Below are 23894 nucleotides of genomic sequence, written 5' to 3'. Positions count from 1 at the left end.
AGGAACGAAAGGGGTAGTCTCGGATATTTATAGGAATTTGTTATATACCTTTCTTAATAGATTCCCTATTAAAGCAAAAGAGAAATGGGAGGAAGAGCTGGGAAGGATAGAGGAGGATAAATGGGAGGATATCATGGAGTATTTTCCCCAATTATCATTAAGTGAGTGAGACTTCGCAATTATATTTACTTCACAGAGTATATAGAACTCCAGATAGGCTATATAAGCAGGGCTGAGACAGACCTCCGAGTGTCCTAGGTGTCAATCCGAGGGGGCAGGGATTCTACACATGTTATGGCAATGTACGAGATTGAATTCATACTGGTTGGATGTGGGAGAAGCAATTGGAAAATCGTATGGCTGTGCAATTGAAAGAGATCCTGTGATATATATTTTGGGATATGTAGACAGGGTGGATTTGATTTAAATCTTAACTGATTTAAATCACGATTTAAATCACGATTTAAATCACTAGTCAGTAAGGCTTGATTTAAATCCGTGATTTAAATCAGTTTCTACCTAACTGAATTTGACTCCGCAGAGGTCCCAGCCTCTTCTTCACGGCAAAAATGTTACAACATGAACAGAGTTGAGAAAAAGACCTTAATCCTATTGTTCTACAAACCTATGAATACAGAATCAACCCCTTCAGTGCCAAGTCCAAGAAGTTAGACAATATGTTTCTGATTGTTTGGAGTGGAATAGATCTGCACAACACAAGAAGAATGTGAATCTAAGTGTGAGGAGGAGGAAGGGCAAGCAGACAAGAAAATGAAAGTGAAACTTTGCGCACAATACTGCAGCATAGCCACAGACAGACAAGTCTGGATCTGTTTGTGTGTACGATCTGAGGTTTATTACATTCTTTCCTTATAATGGCAGCAGGCCGTAAAAGAGACCCAGTTTGGGAATATTTTAATAAAGCTCCTTCGCCTATCGGTAAGGCAGGCATGCGTGCAAAATGCAAACGATGCAACAAAGAGATGCAAGGCCTGGTGGCGCGAATGAGGCAACATCATGAGAAGTGCGGTGATGAAGATGACTCATCTTCATCACCGCACTTCTCATGATCCATGCTACTCATCTTCATCACCGCACTTCTCATGATGTTGCCTCATTCGCGCCACCAGGCCTTGCATCTCTCTGCTACGGCCTCCTGAAGAATCCTATGCGAAACACGTGGAGAGGCTGGCAGTCCGTTGTGACACACTGCGACTAACATGGGTGAGGATCAATCTTTGGCTAGCCAAATTGACTAGATGTTCTTAAAGGTGTATACACATTATATTTTATGGTCTATTTGCCTAAAGAACTTGATTCCTCTGGTCGGACTTCATTTTTCTTTCATCAGTGTGGTCTTCTGGACTTTCTTTACCTGAGCCCTTCCTGCTTTAGATACTCATTTGAACTTTGTGTGTCTAATTTTTACTATTGTATTATCAACACTTTCATATGATATTTGTATTTAATAAATTAGTTTTATATTTACTTTGAAGACAGTTCTTATGACTCCAATTATTTCGAATTTTGCATCTATATAGGAATAACAAAAAAGAAGGAAAGAACGATCAAACAGGCCAGAAATATAATAAAAATAGAAAAAACTTTATTACAAATACATGGAACAGACATAACAGTGGGTACTCCCACGGGGCATATGTGCAATCTAAAAAGAAACGCGGGACATGGAGAGGCCGACGGCTTGAAAATAGAATAATAGCATAGTTAACCCTTATGGTCTCCAAGGACCACCAATACTGCAAAAGGAGCAACAAGACATCACTTAGATTAAAGGGTATAGGCGATAGTATAACTAGTATTGAAGCATCTCATACCTAAGTGAATTACCAGGAGACCACCCGAGTAGTATATAGGGGAGCCGTCAGTACAGTTCACGTCACCCCGACGTGCGTTTCGGCAGAGCCTTCGTCAGGGGGCATGGCTGAAACTAATAGTGCAGGTTTAAATAGGAAGCCGGAACCTATGAGTGTCTAACCGGAAGTGCTACCCGATCACCATAATAGACCAATGGTAACGCCGGACCGCCGATCATCAGCCGATAATGGCAGCATAGAAGTGCATTCTCATATTAAGGATCAGCGGTGGGGGACTCCAAAAGCCGGTACGAAGTTCAGGGAATGAAGAAAATATGTAGTATAGGGAGATCACACTCCGCCGCTAGCGACGCACCCGGCGTCAGCGTCACAGGGAGTCGGAGCCAGGACACAAGCATGTGACCTGACTCACGTGACCGCACGGCTCTCGGCTTCCGTGCGGTCACGTGAGTCAGGTCACATGGTTGTGTCCTGGCTCCGCCTCACTGTGACGCTGACGCCAGGTGACAGAGTTCAGCTCACGGCGGCGCATGCGGCGTAGTGTGATCTCCCTATACTACATATTTTCTTCATTCCCTGAACTTCTTACCGGCTTTTGGAGTCCCCCACCCCTGATCCTTAACATGAGAATGCACTTCTATGCTGCCATTATCGGATGATGATCGGCGGTCCAGCGTTACCATTGGTCTATTTTGGTGATCGGGTAGCACTTCCGGTTAGACACTCATAGGTTCCGGCTTCCTATTTAAAGGGAAGGTACCGCGTTTGTAGGTCATTAATAAATCACTGTAATGTAGCATAACATGCTGCTATAAGCAAGTTTGAAATGCATGTGAAACAATTTCATGTGTTATATGAGTTTAAAGAATGCACTGGGGGCTGACATCTTGGTTTTGCAGCAGTAGCAGGGCCCTATCAGTGTCAGATTACGGCACCCCATGGACATAGGGTCAGCGCCGGTCTATTATCTCCTATCTGTAACATTGCAGCAGCATTAGCAGTGAGCTGGGCACGCCTCTGTGGGCTGCACAACTCACTGCTGTAGGTGTGACTAGCTGCCATTTTATTATAGCCCTGTGCTCTCTATCGCAGGACAAAAGAAGCCCTCACTGCTCCTCTGTAGTCTAAGCAGGCACACATCCTCTGCTTCTCACACACTGCCCTGTGTGCTTCTCCTGCTCTGTCTCTGCCTCCCCCTCACACACAGTCCCAGTGATCTCTGGTAAGCTGCACTCACAGCCTGCAGAGAGGGAGGTGACACCTGGAGAGAGAGCAGGAAGGGCAGCTGACAGGACAGGGATTAAGGTGGGGGAAGGGGGATGGCAAGAATGTTATTCACAAAAAATGCTGCTGAGACCACTGTGTTCTGCTCCTCTGTAAACAAGCTGTGCCTCTGATGCAGTAACTGCTGGTGATAGCAGGTCACAGGGCAGTCACACACAAAATGGTGCTGCCCTGTGATGCTGCTCTTCATTCTTACTGTTAGAAGCAAAATTGGGGCAGTAACTGCTGACATCACCATTTCCCTCCCCTTTTGGGTGGTCTAATATCCCTGGGGCAGAGCTGCTAAATCTTACTATAGCTGCTTGAGGTCTAAAACGGAAACTGCTCCCCCTAGTGGTAAATATGTATATTTGTAGAAAAATATATAATATTTTTCATATAGAAATGTTTGCAAACAGTGCAAACATTGCATTAATACATTTTAATTACTATTTTAAGCTTAATTTCACAAAAAAACAAAATGCAAGAAAACTGGTGGCACCTTCCCTTTAAACCTGCACTATTAGTTTCAGCCATGTCCCCTGACGAAGGCTCTGCCGAAACGCGCGTTGGGGTGATGTGGACTGTACCGACAGCTCCCCTATATACTACTCCGGTGGTCTCCTGGTCATTCCCTTAGGTATGAGAAGCTTCAATACTACTTATACTATCGCCTATACCCTTTAATCTAAGTGATGTCTTGTTGCTCCTTTTGCAGTATTGGTGGTCCTTGGAGACCATAAAGGTTACCTATATATTACTGTGAGTAGACTTATATCATCCAGGAGTACCTCTATATTATCTTTTAGGGGTAATTATTGTTATTTAATATTGTTCCTGACAATACTATTATTCTATTTTCAAGCCGTCGTCCTCTCCATGTCCCACGTTTCTTTTTAGATTGCACATACGCCCCGTAGGAGTACCCACTGTTATGTCTGTTCCATGTATTTGTAATAAAGTTTTTTTCTATTTTTATTATATTTCTGGCCTGTTTGATCGTTCTTTCCTTCTTTTTTGTTGTTTATAAGCTTCTACGATTTGGCCTATGATTTGCCCAGCCTTTTTGCGGCAATTATAATGAATTACTATATTCTTATACGAAGGTTCTATTGATTTATTCCTTGAAATGTTGCTAAGGTATCTATTGGGATATTTGTTTATCTATATAGGAATGTAGGTCATATGAAGTCAAATAAAATGAATGCTTTTCTTATATGTAAATGAGCTGTTAAGTCTTTGTGCCCATGATGAGTTTCTGATGAGTGTTTTTAGGCTGCGTATTTAAGATAAAATGCAAGTGCAAGATCAAATGAAACTGCAACCTCAAAAACGCACCAAAGGTCATTGTGGGAACATAGCCTAACATCTTAACAAAATAAATGGGTGTTTTAAAAATGATGCAGATATAAAGTAGACATATGAGCAATGTTTACTATTTTTGTCTGGAATGATGACCTATAGGGACATAAATTCAAAGATTAAAAATTGCAATATTTTCTACATTTTTCAAAATCTGATACTTTCATGAATACCGTAAATGCAAATTTTAGCGACCTAAAGTTACCACTATCATAAAGTTATAAAAAAAGTTTCAGAATCACATTCCAAAGTTATAGCATGTAAATTTACACGTCATTTTTTTGGGGGGGAAAAGGTCTTTTTTTAGGAAGGTGAAATCAGGTTTCGCCGGTGAGGGAGTAGATATTAATGGATCACTAGGGTAGACAAATATCACAGCATTCTTCCATAATGTTTCTGCAACTGACAGATGTATACAGATACCATAGGGCCCCATTAGAAAAGAAAAAAATGTATTCTGCACGGTGTACTATTTTTTTTTTTTATTATTTTTTTTTTTCCTCCTGCACAGTTAAATAAACAATATGCCAATGCATACCAGATATATGGAGGCCAAAAGAACACTCTTTTGGCCTCCAGTTGGTGAATGGGGATCTACAGAAACATTCGGGTATACACTGGAAGCCTTTTCTGGCATGTATGTTCAGCTAAAGGCACAAGCTGACTGTGCACTCAACCTAAAAATGTTTGACTTGTAACTTTTTGCAGTAGCAGACTTTCCAGCACCCCTTCTTACCTGTGAAAAAGTAGTAATGGTGGCCTAGGAAAATAAGCCTGTGGTTAGGTGCAGTATTATATTCACAATAGACCAACACTATAGTGTGTGCCTTCAATGGAGCTGAAACTCCTGTGTTATGATGCAGGGTAAATCGAACGAGTTCTTGGCTTGTGTGCTTGCCAGATGGGAACAGTTACTGTAATTTCTTTCGTAAGCTTTTTTTTTTTTACTTTTGGAAGTTGTGACTGTTTTACGTGTAACACCAGACAAGTAAAATGTTGTTTGTTTTTTGATCTACAGATATTACATACAGCCACAATGGGTGTTTGATAGTGTAAACGCCCATTTGCTCCTTCCTGTAGAAGATTACTTTCCAGGCGTGCTGCTGCCTCCACATCTTTCACCATTTGTTGAGGAGAAGGAAGGAGACTATGTTCCTCCAGAGAAACAGCGACTGCTAGCCCTGCAGAGAGGAGAGAGAATTGGTAATTTACTAGTTCTGTAGAAAGTGTGAACTTTCTAATTAATCGGTGATATTGGGGAGTTTCCTTAGTGCCACAATAGATGTCATATTTGTCCACCCTTAGCTGTAATTAAATACCATATTTTAAAGATAAAAAGGAAATCCTGGCGCTACAGGCAGTTGCTGGTGAAGGGACAATTGCTTACTGTAGAATGCTGCTGGTGAATTCAACAGGTTCTGTGTGGACCTGTTAAATAAGTACTAGAGATACTTGGAAAGAAATATATATAGTGTTCACCTGTGCTGTCTACATTACATAACCAAATCAAAATAAATTGGGATATGGAATTTCTACTCACTCCGGTACTGAATGGCAATATGCGGTTGGGGACCGTGATTCTTTTATGTCCACAATTATTGCTGGTGTCGTGATGACTAAAAGTGCTTTTTCCAAGGCTAAACTGTTCCTCCTGCTTAGAAGGATATACAACCTTTTACAAGTGTGATTCTAAATGTGTGTGATCCAGGTCTCACAATGTTGAGTATACTTCCTACTGATAACGTCAGGAGTGAAGCAGGGTTTCGTTGGTGATGGGCATGCAGGTTGCTGTCAGGTGGTGTTTGAAGGAGATTACTTGAAATCGAGACAGTTATCTGTGCATTAAAAATGAGTGGCAACCTTCCTCCAGTGATACAGTTAATAGTACTGATATATCGCGGCTTATGCATACATATGTAGTTGAGCTGTACTCACTGACTTGCTAGTGTAGAAAGGAGCGGTTCCAAGGAATCTGTGTTGCCGCTGTACCACCGCCGTAGCAGGACGGTGGGTTAGGACGATAGATGCGGCAAGAGCCACAAGACCGCGAAACCTCGCGTGCCCCGGCCGGATGCAACGCTAAGGTAGCGGTCGGAGAAGTGGGCGGAGCCACAGGTGACGTCACCAAGCTACGGGGCCAGAGAGAGCAGGTGTGCTAGAGCAGCTAACAAACCAACGCGTTTCAAGGGCTCTAGCCCTCTTCGTCAGGGTTATTGCTGCTCGCAAGTTTGTCTGCTATTATATAGCGGCGTGCCCTCCCTTCCTGTGTGTAATTATTGGCGGCATTTGTTCAATTAGAGGATCGCACCTGTATAAAATAATTGGTTTGCACCATTAAAGGAAAGTTGCTGGTGTGTATTTATGTAACATAGTAACATAGTTAGTAAGGCCGAAAAAAGACATTTGTCCATCCAGTTCAGCCTATATTCCATCATAATAAATCCCCAGATCTACGTCCTTCTACAGAACCTAATAATTGTATGATACAATATTGTTCTGCTCCAGGAAGACATCCAGGCCTCTCTTGAACCCCTCGACTGAGTTCGCCATCACCACCTCCTCAGGCAAGCAATTCCAGATTCTCACTGCCCTAACAGTAAAGAATCCTCTTCTATGTTGGTGGAAAAACCTTCTCTCCTCCAGACGCAACGAATGCCCCCTTGTGCCCGTCACCTTCCTTGGTATAAACAGATCCTCAGCGAGATATTTGTATTGTCCCCTTATATACTTATACATGGTTATTAGATCGCCCCTCAGTCGTCTTTTTTCTAGACTAAATAATCCTAATTTCGCTAATCTATCTGGGTATTGTAGTTCTCCCATCCCCTTTATTACCGTATATACTCGAGTATAAGCCGAGATTTTCAGCCCAAATTTTTGGGCTGAAAGTGCCCCCCTCGGCTTATACTCGAGTCACGGTAGCGGTGGGGTCGGCGGGTGAGGGGGTGAGGGCGCTGAGGTATACTTACCTAGTCCCAGCGATCCTCGCGCTGTCCCTGCCGTCCCACGGGCTTCGGCGCTGCAGTTTCTTCCTCTCTTCAGCGGTCACGTGGGACCGCTCATTACAGAAATGAATAAGCGGCTCCACCTCCCATAGGGGCGGAGCCGCTTATTCATTTCTCTAATCAGCGGTGCCGGTGACCGCTGATGGAGAAAGAAGCTGCGGCACCGAAGACAGGAGGGGACAGCGCGAGGATCGCCAGGACTAGGTGAGTATAGCATATTCACCTGTCCTCGTTCCAGCCGCCGGGCGCCGATCCATCTTCCCGGCCGGCGCCTCCATCTTCCCGGCGTCTCTGCTCTCTGACTGTTCAGGCAGAGGGCGCGATGACGCATATAGTGTGCGCGGCGCCCTCTGCCTGATCAGTCAGAGCAGAGACGCCGGGAAGATGGAGGCGCCGGAACGAGACGCCGGGAGCTGCAATCAAGGGAGGTGAGTATGTGTTTTTTTTTCTTTATTGCGGCAGCGGCGGCACAAATTTATGTGGAACATCTATGGGGCACAGTGAACGGTGCAGGGCACCGTATATGGCACAGCACAGCTATGGGGCACAGTGAACGGTGCAGAGCACCGTATATGGCACAGCACAGCTATGGGGTACAGTGAACGGTGCAGAGCACCGTATATGGCACAGCACAGCTATGGGGCACAGTGAACGGTGCAGAGCACCGTATATGGCACAGCACAGCTATGGGGCACAGTGAACGGTGCAGAGCACCGTATATGGCACAGCACAGCTATGGGGCACAGTGAACGGTGCAGAGCACCGTATATGGCACAGCACAGCTATGGGGCACAGTGAACGGTGCAGAGCACCGTATATGGCACAGCACAGCTATGGGGCACAGTGAACGGTGCAGAGCACCGTATATGGCACAGCACAGCTATGGGGCACAGTGAACGGTGCAGAGCACCGTATATGGCACAGCACAGCTATGGGGCACAGTGAACGGTGCAGAGCACCGTATATGGCACAGCACAGCTATGGGGCACAGTGAACGGTGCAGAGCACCGTATATGGCACAGCACAGCTATGGGGCACAGTGAACGGTGCAGAGCACCGTATATGGCACAGCACAGCTATGGGGCACAGTGAACGGTGCAGAGCACCGTATATGGCACAGCACAGCTATGGGGCACAGTGAACGGTGCAGAGCACCGTATATGGCACAGCACAGCTATGGGGCACAGTGAACGGTGCAGAGCACCGTATATGGCACAGCACAGCTATGGGGCACAGTGAACGGTGCAGAGCACCGTATATGGCACAGCACAGCTATGGGGCACAGTGAACGGTGCAGAGCACCGTATATGGCACAGCACAGCTATGGGGCACAGTGAACGGTGCAGAGCACCGTATATGGCACAGCACAGCTATGGGGCACAGTGAACGGTGCAGAGCACCGTATATGGCACAGCACAGCTATGGGGCACAGTGAACGGTGCAGAGCACCGTATATGGCACAGCACAGCTATGGGGCACAGTGAACGGTGCAGAGCACCGTATATGGCACAGCACAGCTATGGGGCACAGTGAACGGTGCAGAGCACCGTATATGGCACAGCACAGCTATGGGGCACAGTGAACGGTGCAGAGCACCGTATATGGCACAGCACAGCTATGGGGCACAGTGAACGGTGCAGAGCACCGTATATGGCACAGCACAGCTATGGGGCACAGTGAACGGTGCAGAGCACCGTATATGGCACAGCACAGCTATGGGGCACAGTGAACGGTGCAGAGCACCGTATATGGCACAGCTATGGGGCACAGTGAACGGTGCAGAGCACCGTATATGGCACAGCTATGGGGCACAGTGAACGGTGCAGAGCACCGTATATGGCACATCTATGGGGCACAATGAACGGTGCAGAGCACCGTATATGGCATAGCTAGGGGGCACAATGAACGGTGCAGAGCACTATATGGTTCACACCTATGGGGAAATATGAACGGTGCAGAGCACTATATGGCACAGCTATGGGGAAATAATGATCTATTTTTATTTTTGAAATTCACCGGTAAATGCTGCATTTCCACCCTAGGCTTATACTCGAGTCAATAAGTTTTCCCAGTTTTTTGTGGCAAAATTAGGGGGGTCGGCTTATACTCGGGTCGGCTTATACTCGAGTATATACGGTAATTTTGTTGCCCTCCTTTGTACTCTCTCTAGTTCCATTATATCCTTCATGAGCACCGGTGCCCAAAACTGGACACAGTACTCCATGTGCGGTCTAACTAGGGATTTGTACAGAGGCAGTATAATGCTCTCATCATGTGTATCCAGACCTCTTTTAATGCACCCCATGATCCTGTTTGCCTTGGCAGCTGCTGCCTGGCACTGGCATGTGGCATGTGCTTTGATATGGATCTTAATGGAATTGCTACTAATTGGAGCTGAGATGCATAATAATCTAAAACTTAGAATTGCTAAAAGGTCAATACTTTATTACTTATAAATAGTTAAAAGCTTGAAAAAATTATTAAAATGGGTTTCGTCTCTCAACCAGACCAGCTAGATGCAGCCAAGAGACAAAAAGAGGATATACCACATTGGTATAAATAGAATAATAAAATGCACAAACATTAAAAGATAAATATGTTTTAGAATGTTCGAGCCCTCTGACACTTGTAAGGCTACTTTCACACTGGCGTTTTTTTTAATACGTCGCAATGCGTCGTTTAGGGGAAAAAACGCATCCTGCAAAGTTGTTTGCAGGATGCGTTTTTGCCCCATAGAGTTACATTACCGACGCATTGCGACGTATTGACACACGTCGCAACCATCTTGCGACGGTTGCGCCGTGTTGTGGTGGACCGCCGGGAGCAAAAAACGTTAAATGTAACGTTTTTTGCAGCCGACAGACCGCTTTTTCCGACCACGCATGCACGGCCGGAACTCCGCCCCCACCTCCCCGCACCTTACAATGGGGCAGTGGATGCGCCGGAGAAATGCATCCGCTGCACCCGTTGTGCGGCACAACAAACGCTAGCGTCGGAATCTCGGCCCGACGCAATGCGACGGGCCGAATCCGACGCTAGTGTGAAAGTAGCCTAAGACGTCTGTCGCTATATGTAGTTACCAATTTATGGAGTTCTCATGGGATGCTCACCCACTGACTCCATTATATTTTGCTCTATTAAAAGCTATTACAGTTAGCATCCTGAGGGATGGAATTTAGTTGGATATCGTGTCAAAAAAGGCATAAAGTTCAATTTCCCGGTTCAACCCCTTGGGTGCCAGGCTGTCCAGGGAGAAAATCCATTTTGATTCTGTCCTTGACATGATTTTGATGTAATTGCCACCCCTTGGATTCTTGGCTACGATTTGAATACCATAGAAGGAGATTCCCTCACATGATTTGTTGTTTCTCCTGAAAGTGTCGAGATAAGGGTTGTCCTATAAAACACTTCCACATATTATCCAGATGTTCTTTTATGCGGACTTTTAGGGGTCTTTTGGTTCGACCGACATAAATTTTCTCACATGGACAACGAAGGATGTAGATGACCCCTACAGAGTCACATGTGATGTTAGACTTGATAGGATATTTATGAACATTATTTGTATCTGTAAAAGATGTATAAATTTTCCTGCCACATCTTGTATGTTTGCAGCAAAAACATTGCCGCATGATCTGAAACCTATCGTTCTGGTGGTTGGCACTTTATTCATGTTTATGGAATTAGATAGTACTGGTTTAGTAGTGGGAGCAAGTAAGAGGCCCAAATTCTGAGCTTTGGTGTACACGAACCTTGGATTTTTCGGTAGTAAATCCCCAATATATTTATCGTTTCTGGATTATGTTATTAAACCTTCTATATCTGGAATGGAACTGGGTGATTATAGGTACCATATATACTCGAGTATAAGCCGAGATTTTCAGCCCATTTTTTGGGGCTGAAAGTCCCCCTCTCGGCTTATACTCGAGTCATATACCCGGGGTCGGCAGGTGAGGGAGAGCGGGGGCTGTGTAATCATACTTACCTGCTGTGGCGCGGTCCCTGCAGTCCCTGGCTTCCCCGGCGCTGCAGATTCTTCCTGTACTGAGTGGTCACATGGCACCGCTCATTACAGAAATGAATAGGCGGCTCCACCTCCCATAGGGGAGGAGCCGCATATTCATTGCTGTAAATGATCGGTAACTGTGACCGCTCAATTACAGGAAGAAGCTGCAGCGCCGGGGAAGCCAGGGACTGCAGGGACCGTGCCAGGAGCAGGTAAGTATACGGGGAGCGCAGCGCTGCGCTATATTTACCTGCTCCTCGCTTCGGTGCGGCTCCGTCTGCAGCGTCCTCTAGCAGTGACGCTCAGGTTAGAGGGCGCGGTGACGTAGTCAGTGCGCGCCCTCTGCTGAGCGTCAGTGCTGGAGACGGAGCCGCACGAGGAGCAGGTAAATATTGAAAGCGCTGGCATCCTGAGCAAGAGAGGTGAGTATCTGATTTTTTTTTTTTTTTTTTTTTATTGCAGCACCAGCAGCATTCTATATGGCACAGCATTATATATGGAGCATCTATGGGGCCATAATCAACGGTGCAGAGCAATATATATGGGGCACAGCTTTATAAGGAGCATCTATGGGGCCATAATCAACGGTGCAGAGCAATATATATGGGGCACAGCTTTATAAGGAGCATCTATGGGGCCATAATCAACGGTGCAGAGCAATATATATGGGGCACAGCTTTATAAGGAGCATCTATGGGGCCATAATAATAATAATAATAATCTTTATTTTTATATAGCGCTAACATATTCCGCAGCGCTTTACAGTTTGCACACATTATCATCACTGTCCCCGTTGGGGCTCACAATCTAAATTCCCTATCAGTATGTCTTTGGAATGTGGGAGGAAACCGGAGTGCCCGGAGGAAACCCACGCAAACACGGAGAGAACATACAAACTCTTTGCAGATGTTGTCCTTGGTGGGGTTTGAACCCAGGACTCCAGCGCTGCAAGGCTGCTGTGCTAACCACTGCGCCACCGTGCAGAGCATTATATGTGGGGCACAGCTTTATAACGAGCATCTATGGGGCCATAATCAACGGTGCAGAGCAATATATATGGGGTACAGCTTTATAAGGAGCATCTATGGGGCCATAATCAACGGTGCAGAGCATTCTATATAGCACAGTTGTATATGGAACATCTATGGGGCAATAATGAACGGTATGGAGCATCAATTTTTATTTTTGAAATTTACTATTAGCTGCTGCATTTCCACCCTAGGCTTATACCCGAGTCAATAAGTTTTCCCAGTTTTTTGTGGCAAAATTAGGGGGGTCGGCTTATACTTGGGTCGGCTTATACTCGAGTATATACGGTAATTTGCCTATCTGTTCCTGAAGAGTGGGTGGACTGGGGTTTGTACAGGTTTTATATATCATCGTTTCTCTTGACATGCATTACTTCATTTCTAGATTGATATGTCAAGAGAAACACTGGAAACACTGGCCTATATTTCAAGGCGATAAATATATTGGGGATTTACTACCGAAAAATCCAAGGTTCGTGTACACCAAAGCTCAGAATTTGGGCCTCTTACTTGCTCCCACTTCTAAACCAGTACTATCTAATTCCATAAACATGAATAAAGTGCCAACCACCAGAACGATAGGTTTCAGATCATGCGGCAAATGTTTTTGCTGCAAACATACAAAATGTGGCAGGAAAATTTATACATCTTTTACAGATACAAATAATGTTCATAAATATCCTATCAAGTCTAACATCACATGTGACTCTGCCTTTTTTTGACACGATATCCAACTAAATTCCATCCCTCAGGATGCTAACTGTAATAGCTTTTAATAGAGCAAAATATAATGGAGTCAGCGGGTGAGCATCCCATGAGAACTCCATAAATTGGTAACTACATATAGAGACAGACGTCTTACAATTGTCAGAGGGCTCGAACATTTTAAAACATATTTTATGTATCTTTTAATGTTTGTGCATTTTATTATTCTATTTATACTAATATACCGTATATACTCGAGTATAAGCCTAATATACCGTATATACTCGAGTATAAGCTGCCCCCCCCCCCCCCCCCCCTAATTTTGCCACAAAAAACTGGGAAAACTTATTGACTCGAGTATAAGCCTAGGGTGGAAAATGCAGCAGCTACCGGTGAATTTCAAAAATAAAAATAGATGCTCATACCGTTCATTATGGCCCCATAGCTGTGCCATATAGTGCTCTGCACCGTTCATTATTGCCCCATAGCTGTGCCATATAGTGCTCTGCACAGTTCATTATTGCCCCATAGCTGTGCCATATAGTGCTCTGCACCGTTCATTATTGCCCCATAGCTGTGCCATATAGTGCTCTGCACCGTTCATTATTGCCCCATAGCTGTGCCATATAGTGCTCTGCACCGTTCATTCTTGCCCCATAGCTGTGCCATATAGTGCTCTGCACCGTTCATTCTTGCCCCATAGCTGTGCCATATAGTGCTCTGCACCGTTCATTCTTGCCCCATAGCTGTGCCATATAGTGCTCTGCACCGTTCATTCTTGCCCCATAGCTGTGCCATATAGTGCTCTGCACCGTTCATTCTTGCCCCATAGCTGTGCCAACCGTTCATTTTTGCCCCATAGCTGTGCCATATAGTGCTCTGCACCGTTCATTTTTGCCCCATAGATGCTCCGTATAAAGCTGTGCCATTGCTGCTGGTGCAATAATAATTAAAAAATGCCATACTCACCTGTCTTGCTTGCAGCTCCTCAGCGTCCCGTCCCGGCGTCTCTCTGCACTGACTGATCAGGCAGAGGGCGCCGCGCACACTATATGCGTCATCGCACCCTCTGACCTGCACAGTCAGTGCAAGAGGACGCGAAGACGGAGCGGCGCCCGGCGTGTGGAACGCGGACAGGTGAATATAAAATACTCACCTAGTCCTGGCGCTCCTGACGCTGCACCTGCCTGTCACACTGTCTTCGGGTGCCGCAGCTCTTCCTGTCAGCGGTCACTGGCACCGCTCAGAGGAATGAATATGTGGCTCCACTCCTATGGGAGTGGAGTCCATATTCATTTCTCTAATGAGCGGTCCCACGTGACCGCTGAACAGGGGAAGAGCTGCGGCACCCGGAGACCGTGGGACGGGCAGGGGGAGCGTCAGGATCGCCAGGACTAGGTGAGTATGCCTCAGCGCCCTCTCCCCCCTCACCTGCCGACCCTGCCGCCCACCGTGACTCGAGTATAAGCCGAGAGGGGCACTTTCAGCCCAAAAATTTGAGCTGAAAATCTCGGCTTATACTCGAGTATATACGGTATATCCTCTTTTTGTCTCTTGGCTGCATCTAGCTGGCCTGGTTGAGAGACGAAACCCCATTTTAATAATTTTTTCAATAATTACACACAGGAGGGGAGGGCACGCCGCTATATAATAGCAGACAAACTTGCGAGCAGCAATAACCCTAACGAAGAGGGCTAGAGCCCTTGAAACGCGTTGGTTTATTAGCTGCTCTAGCACACCTGCTCTCTCTGGCCCCGTAGCTTGGTGACGTCACCTGTAGCTCCGCCCACCTCTACGACCGCTACCTCAGCGTTGCATCCGGCCGGGGCACGCAAGGTTTCGCGGTCTTGTGGCTCTTGCCGCATCTATCGTCCTAACCCACCGTCCTGCTACGTCGGTGGTACAGCGGCAACACAGATTCCTCGGAACCGCTCCTTTCTACACTAGCGAGTCAGTGAGTACAGCTCAACTACATATGTATGCATAAGCCGTGATATATCAGTACTATTAACTGTATCACTGGAGGAAGGTTGCCACTCATTTTTAATGCACAGGTAACTGTCTCTATTTCAAGTAATCTCCTTCAAACACCACCTGACAGCAACCTACATGCCCATCACCAACGAAACCCTGCTTCACTCCTGACGTTATCAGTAGGAAGTATACTCAACATTGTGAGACCTGGATCACACACATTTAGAATCACACTTGTAAAAGGTTGTATATCCTTCTAAGCAGGAGGAACAGTTTAGCCTTGGAAAAAGCACTTTTAGTCATCATGACACCAGCAATAATTGTGGACACAAAAGAATCACGGTCCTCAACCGCATATTGCCATTCAGTACCAGAGTGAGTAGAAATTCCATATCCCACTATTCTACTATATTTATGAATTTGATTAACATAAAAGCATCTGCTTCTTTCTCTCTTATCCCCTAAAACAGAGGTCCCCAACGTTTCTGACCTTCAGAGCCACATTCAGTTCTGGGAGAGGGTCGCGAGCCACTTTCAGCTCCCGCCCCCTCACAATAGTGGCAACCAAAGCCCCCGTTACATGCATAATGGTAACCAAAGCTTTTCCACAACAATCAATCACCCCAAAGCAGTATACAAAGATCCAGGGGTTCCTATAATACCCCATATTCTCCTATAAAGCACTCCCAAGACACTGTCATATCCATCTTCAAACACCTCCTCTGACGAGTGGTGTCATCTTGTCTCCAGCGTACCATACTTAAATCATCTCAAAACCCCTAAGAAGAGTATATGTTCATCCAGATCTGCTCTACTGTGCAGGGCTGCTCACACAATTCACCATTTTCAGATGTGCTCTTCATACCTGTTTGCTAGACCTGGAGCTAATGCACCAAGCTGGCAGACAGCCGTGAGCCACAATTCATGGCACCGCGAGCCACATGTGGCTCCCGAGCTACATGTTGGGGACTCCTGCCCTAAAAGATTCTAGCAGCACCTATAAGGGTTTATTAAAAAAATCTACCTCATCATCAATGATGATTTAATGAGTAAGTGTTTTTTGAACTTATATCCACTTTATTACACACATTTATCTTTATTTGCTTATGTAATGTAGACAGCGCAGGTGAACGCTATATATATATATATATATATATTTAAATACCATATTTTCCCCTACATTGGGCTGCTGCAGAAATGTCCCGCTGCCCCAGCTTTCTCCTGGTGGTAAGCGATCATGGTGGGGTATTGTTCTGCTGGGACTTCTGGTGATCGGGTGATTGCCAGAAATGTATTCTTTTAGCAAGAGCAGTTGTCTGAATGAGAGAACTACTTTAGCCTTTGGTGCCTGAAGATCGACATCAGGTAATTTGAAAATATTTGTGTGAGGCTAGAGTTGTTACACATTACTTCTGCCTGTACGGGAAGCCTTTTTGGAAAACAAAATTCAATTTATTCAATATTTTTTCATTTTGAAATCCCTAAATTGTTAAAGTGGCTCAACATCGAAATTTTTCTTGAAGGGTATATTCTAACCTCAAAAGTTATTGTGTTCACTTATCACATGGGGTCCCACCACTGCATAGCCCTGTCTAAATGGAGTAGAGGTCATGCACCTTTCCATTGTCTATCGGACTTCTGCATATAGCCAAGCTCTGCGGAGGTGCACACGTTTGACCTATGTTGAATCCAGACTAGGTCTTGCAAAGCCCTGTTCTTGGGATTGTTTGGGGGTCCCAGAGGTCTGATCTTCATTGATGAGTGAATTTATACCATTTCTAAAGGATTGGGGATTGCTTTTAATTTTATGAAAATCCATGTAAATGCTTCCTTGAATTGAAATTCATAAACCTTGGATAGCTCTGTGATTGAGTATTTGAAGGCATACACATGTACAACAGGACACTCAACAGTCCAGTATAATGTTACTGGAAATAATCAATTGCTCGACTGGGCAATAATATGTCAGATATCTAGAAGTAGCTTGTTTCACTCTCTCCTAATAGTCCTGCACATGGATCTGTTTATTGGGGGATAGCTGTTGGTCAAAGTCTTATTAGATCGACCACTATCATATATATATATATATATATATATATATATATATATATATATATATATATATATATATATATATATATATATATATATATATATATATATATATATATATATATATATATATATATTTAGCTTAAAGGGAATATGTCACCTCCGGGATGTTACACTAGTCCTACGTGTATGCCTCATATTAATGGTCTTGTTGCTGAGAATTATGTTCTTTATGTTAATGATTTGTCAGGCTCTTGGTCGTGCATTGCCCGGAAGAAATCCCTGCCTCCTGTCTTCATTGTAATACTTACCCCCTCCCATCAGCATCAGTTAAGGCCCCGGAATCCTGCGCCTGCACTCCCTCAGAAATACATACCGTTCCTCTCTTCTGTGGGCACTGCATGTAGGGATCTTCTGCGCAGGCACCGGCTAGTTACTGTGAACTCCTGTGTGCGCCGATAGTATGCTCTTCCCACTTCCTCTCTACACAGTCATTGCTAGGAACCATGTGTACATGATGATGACTATGTAGGTAGGAAGTGGAGAGAGCACCTTATCTGTGCGTACACCGGAAGTCACTGGAGTGGAAGTCGCCTGCGCAGAGGATCCCTGAATGCAGTGCCCACAGAAGGGAGGATGAGGTATGTATTTCTGAGGGAGGGCAGGACGCAGGTGCAGGATTTCAGGGCTGTAACTGAAGCTGAAGGGAAGGGGTAAGTATTATAATGGAGGCAGGGATTTCTTCTAGGTATCGCACGCTCAGAGCCTGGAAGAAATCCTTAACATAAAGAAAAAATATAACATTTCTCGCCAACAATACCATTAATATGAGGCATACAGGTAGGACTAGTGTAACATTTGTATTACCTGTATGCCCATATTAATAGGTCATATTTGTCCCAGGGGTGACAGATTCCCTTTAAAGTAGTACATGCACATCACATAGCTGTTGTTGTCACCCTACTGCAATCTGACATCTGGCTGTTTGTGGAGTGAGGAAGGCGGCCTTTCTCATTTCTTTAGTAAGCTTGCTCACTCGGCTGTGTACTGGTGGATAGTTAGAGTAACAGCAATTTTTAGTGTGCATAACCAGATTAATACACAAGCAGTATTATTGCCACTGACTTCAGTTAATTGCAAGATTTAAAGTGATCTTGAAAATGTTCCTATTTTTTTTTTTTGTTTCCCCTCACATACAGATGATCATGAAGAGGAGGATGATGATGATGATGATGATGATGAAGAGGAGGAAGAGGATAATGATGACGATGTAGAGGAACAGGAGGAAGTAGATAGGAGTAAGAATCTTAAATTGGAGAAGCAAAAACCATCTGGACAAAAGAATCTTAAAGTGGAGAATCAAAAACCATCTGGACAAAAGGTATGTTTTACTTGTAAATGTTTATTAATATGATTTCATTTCCTTATGCATTAACTTTACTTTTCCATCATGCAGAAGCTGAAAGTAAAAGTTACTGCTGGCACTGTCAGATTAGAAGACAAAGCACGAACCGCCGAGCGAGAAAAAGATGAGGAGAAACGCTTGGCTATCATGATGATGAAGAAGAAAGAGAAATATCTCTACAACAAGATAATGTTTGGCAAGAAGCGGAAAGTCAGAGAGGTGAGAATGTTTTTAGATAAATCTAGCTGAAACAACTGAATAAGTAGTTCATGTAGCTTAGAAATTCCAGATATGTAAATGTCTTGATGATAAATCCTTTTTTGCAGTTTCACAGCAGACCTTTAGGCTAGTTTCACACATCAGTTTTTTGCTTTCAGGCTAAATCTAGCTAATTTTTAAAAAAATGGATCCGACGTAAATTGTGGAAAACTGATGCGCCGGATCCGTTATTTAGCTGGATCCGGTCTTCTTTAATGCGCATGGATTTCGTGACTTCCTGGTTCCGGGGAAGAGAGAGAGCGAGACCCCAGAAAGGAAAAAACTGCATGATTTGTATGGGAAATGCTTTGAAAACCAGATCCGGGCGCTGGATTCATTGTTTCACACCTCCGTTTCATGTGTTTTGGGCCGATTCCATCACTGTGCAATTTTTCCGCCGGACAAAAAAACGCTGCAGTGGACGTTTACGCCGTCCGCCGGAAATGACTATTTGGACGGATCCGGAAAAAAACAGATGAAACGTTTGACCATCAGGCACAATCCGGCGCTAATACAACTCAGATCCGTTTTTTCCAAAAATTGCCGGATTGTGCCTGAAACAAAAAGCCTGATGTGTGAAATTAGCCTTAGAGTTGGATAATCATTGGTTCTGCGTAGACTGCCATCAAAAATATACCTTGGGTGGATTTCCCAACATATACCTTGAGACTGAAGGGCCCAAAATATTTCACTGTGCAGTCATTGGAATACATTGCCTATTTGCTTCAATGTTAATAAAATGTACACTGCACAGTATACGGTAACTACTTTTTGTTTACGACACTTACCTATAACATAGAAAAAAATGTATGGTGACTTCAGGTCATGCTGTATGGTGAAACTCCTCTTCATCTCCAGTATTTTTTAGCAGAGGCCTGATCGTTTTCATACTAAATTGACTGCTGTTTGGAACCGTTTTACTAAAGCCTTAGTTTCAGCTGATGTAAAACAGCCCCAAAGCATAATGCTGTCCCTTTGGTGATGTGCATGTCCATGTGTTGGCTTTGCACCAAACATACCCTTTGGAATTTTGTCCAAAAAGCCTCAACCTTGGACTCGTCAGACCAGAACATGTTTTCCCATATACATTGGGCAGACTTGATGTAGATTTTGATAAAATAGTCCTACTTGGATGCTTTTTGTTTGTAAGAAAATACTCCCATCTTGCCACCCTAACTTACAAGCCAAACATATGAAGAATAAAGGAGATTGTTGTCACATGCAGCACACAACCAGTAATTGCCAGAAATTCCTACCGCTCCTTTACTGCTGCTGTAGGCTTCTTGCCACCCTTCCAGACCAATTTTCTTCTAGTCTTTTCATCAATTTTTGCGGGTCATTCAGTTCTTGGTAATGTCGCTGTTGTGCCAAAATTAAACAACTTCTTGATGAGTCTTCACAGTGTTCCAAGGTATATCGAACGGCTTGGAATTTTTTTTTGTAACCTTCTGACCGATAACTTTCAATAATGAGATCTCTTTGCTGTATTGTAAGCTATTTATGCAGAATTACTTCAAATGATGGCAGCTGTGTACTGACTACTGTTTAGCCCCTTGACAACCTTAAACTTATCCATATATCCTGGTCGCCTCATACTTAACGACCTTGGACGTATGGATACATCCAGGTGATTTTGCGCACACAGAGTCTGTGTGCACACAATCACCGCCGGGTGTCAGCACCGCTCCCAGCACTTTAACCCTCTAAATGGCATCATATAGGTAGCAGACAGAGGAAAGAAAGCCCCTCTGCCCTTGGATCGGCTTCACCACAAAGTCATTGAGGGGGCCCGGTCATTGCAGTGGTTACCCGATGTCGCCATGACATCTTGAAATCCCATCCACTATGCTGTAACAGCTGCCCACTGCGGGTTTGACGCTGCAGAAGTGCGCAGCGTCAAATCTGCAGAAACTCCAGATTGTGGGCACATACTTTGACAGGATATAAGGTATAACAAAGCTCCTGCGTTGCTATGCCTTATAACTGCAATCAAACCACAGAAAGTGAAAGTCCCATAGTGGGATTAAGTAATAAATTGAAAGAAAAAAAGTTGTAAAAATATTTTTTTAAAAATCACAATATAGTAAAAAAAAAAAGAAAAAATATATTGTACCCATGAATAAATATTATGAAACAAAAATAAACATTAAAAGTACACATGTTTGGTATCCCCACGTCCGGAACAACCCAGTCTATAAAGCTTTCGCACTAGTTAACCCCGACACGGAAAAAAAAATCCTAAATTGTTGGTTTTTGTTTATTCTGCCTTCCAAAAATCGGAATAGAAAGCTATCAAAAATGTTATGAGCCCGAAATTGGTGCCAATAAACACATCAACTCATCCCTCAAAAAACAAGCCCTAACATGACTTTGTCAACAGAAATATGGAAAAATGATAGCTGTCAAAATATGGCTATGCAAAACCTAGTTTTCGAAAGAAAAAAAGTGTCTTTTAGTATGTTACAGCACAGACCCGAAGAATAAAGTAATTTAATCGATTATATCACATGAGGAACAGCATAAAAATAAATAAAAACAATTATGCACATGCTGTTGATTTAATTTTGCCTCCCAGAGATCGCAGTAAGGCTCGGCTCACTTTTATCCTTCACTCTACTCTGAGCGCTTACACCGTGGTTTCCATGTAAATCTCTGAAATACGTGATTCAGACGGAACCCCCGACAGAAGATTCCCTATAATGAGGCAGATGGAGGCACTGTGGCTGCCATCTGACTTGTGATCCGGCATTGTCTGTCTTTTTAATAGAAGTGTGTAAAATTGCCGCCTGACACAATTTTATACACCCCTGGGGGAAAAAAAGGGACCCATTTGAACAGAGGCCAGACAGTCCAGAGTAACTGCTGCCTCATTATAGTGAATGGATCTATCGAGGGTTTCATCTAAATTGCATCACTCAGAGATTTAAAGGGAAACCTCGATGTAAGTGCGCAGTGTAGAGCGCCAGATAAATGTGATCCCAAAATATTATATAAAATGTTCTCAATAAAAGCGTCAACTGAATCCACAAAAAATCCCACTCAGGTCTGTCATCTGCTAATGGAAATATAGGGGGCTTCCATCTTACTGTGGGAAATGTTATTTATTAACTATTTTTTGTGCTAAAACTCTGACTTAAAGGAAGAACAATTACGTTTGTAATTTGAAAAACAAATTTTTACATTTTGACCAAATTTCCAGGGGTTTTTTTCACAAATAAATGTAAGTCATGAAATTTTACCAGTATCGTAAAGTACAATGTGTCACAGAATAAAAAAACATTTCCGAATCAGTGGAATCCATTGACTAGTTTGAGTTATTACGTCATAAATTGGCAATGGTCAGAATTATAACATTTGGCTTGGTCATTAAGAAGCAAACCGCCTTGGAGGGTATAGGGTTTAACATGAATTTAAATGTGATTGGCTATTTCTGAACACAACCACATCCACAATTATAAGAGGGTGTTCATTCTAGTGTAGTGCTACCACATTATTTTAGTTTTGCTATTTTTTTTTTCCTACTCAAAATGACTTGTTTGTCTTTCAATGGATTTGTATAGATTAAAGGTGACTTCATATGATCTGAAATGATTTTTCTTGGTATGTTTTTTTTTTTTTTTTTACATGACAACTTGGCATTTTTTTATCCACTGTAAATGGAAATAGCCTAAGTAATCAGAGCCTTGTGTTCTTATTCACATGTCCATTTTTGTCAGACATGTGATATTTTTTTTTCTAAAGGACAGGAAATGGGTACACTATCTTTTTGCATGTCCGCATTTGTCTTTTTTTTTGCACTCTAATGGTCCACAAAAACCTAGAGATATTTATTATAAGGGGCAAGAAAGCCCATACATAAGCAATCTATGTTGCATGTATGTGCTGATTGTTTGTTTGAATCACAGTTGTGTGAGTAATTTTGATAAAAAAGTAAGTTAATTTAAAAAAAATACTGATGACTTTTTTCTTTTTCCTAGGCTAACAAGCTAGCAGTGAAAAGGAAAGCCCATGATGAAGCCAGCAAATCTGAGCGAAAGGGAAAGAAGGCAAAAAAGCAATGATTTCTCTACAATTATTTAATCCCGAACAATGTATCCTGATTGGGACTTTAATGTCTAGAGCGATTCAGACCGTTTTACTGAAATGAATTCTTTGCAAACCATGAACTCTTCTGTACCCATACAAAAACAGATGATCATGGTTTTCTTTTCCTGGGCAGCAAGTAGTAGTGTCATTAGTGCCTATACTAAATGCTTTTACAGTTTACAGCATACTGTATTGCAGAATCCAGATTAAACCCCCTGGGAATAACTGTATACTGTGTAAATAAAGATTGATGGGAGAGTTTTCACTTCTTGTAATAACATGCTTGTGTACAGTGACACATTTAGGTTTATGGTTTCTATCTATGTTCATTAGTAAAACATAGGCCATTATTATGTTTACCCATGTGTAAAATGACACACACCATCTGTGAAAAATAAAACGTGTTCATGTTTGTACAAATGTGGGAAAGTTTTAGTTTCCAACAACTGGTTCCTGTTTAATAAAGTGTTCATACATTTTATTGATTGTAACATTGTGTTAAAGTGTTCTGTTTTATTAGCGGACCCATTTTCAAAATGCTCTGGTGTACCACTCTAAAGCTGATTGACACGGTAGAGGGGTCGTGTACGATTTGATGCAGAAATTACTTACATGTCTTGGTGAGTCGTGTTAGGATTTTGTGCTTGATAAAATAGCTTAATATTTTAAAGGAATTTTTCCAGAATTAGAAAAAAGGAACGGCTCATCTGTCCATGTCCAATTAGTGCCATTTCTTTATCGCTGCATTGGGGGACACAGGAACCATGGGTGTATGCTGCTGCCACTAGGAGGCTGACAATATGCACAAAACAAGGTTAGCTCCTCCTCTGCTGAGTACACCCCACTGACTGGCATGGTAAGCAACCAAAAATCCTGTTGACTCACTATTCAAGTTGAACGCTAATCTGTACCTTC

General features: G+C 43.4%; 1 protein-coding gene across 1 annotated transcript in view; it reads left to right on the top strand.

Annotated features, from left to right (window-relative positions):
- The window catches only part of PES1 (pescadillo ribosomal biogenesis factor 1), a 64920-nt gene extending 41450 nt beyond the window's left edge, over nt 1-23470 (top strand). The window contains exons 12-15 of the mRNA XM_069760208.1: nt 5479-5663; nt 18430-18611; nt 18687-18854; nt 22871-23470. Coding sequence (XP_069616309.1) covers nt 5479-5663; nt 18430-18611; nt 18687-18854; nt 22871-22954 — 619 coding nt within the window. The 3' untranslated portion in view covers nt 22955-23470. The remainder of the gene's footprint in view (nt 1-5478; nt 5664-18429; nt 18612-18686; nt 18855-22870) is intronic.
- The last annotated feature ends 424 nt before the right edge of the window (nt 23471-23894 follow it).

The sequence above is a fragment of the Ranitomeya imitator genome, chromosome 1 (assembly GCF_032444005.1).
Source record: "Ranitomeya imitator isolate aRanImi1 chromosome 1, aRanImi1.pri, whole genome shotgun sequence".
Lineage (NCBI taxonomy): Eukaryota > Metazoa > Chordata > Amphibia > Anura > Dendrobatidae > Ranitomeya > Ranitomeya imitator.
The sequence above is the reverse complement of the archived record's forward strand: the minus strand, read 5'-3'. Positions and strand labels throughout refer to the sequence as shown.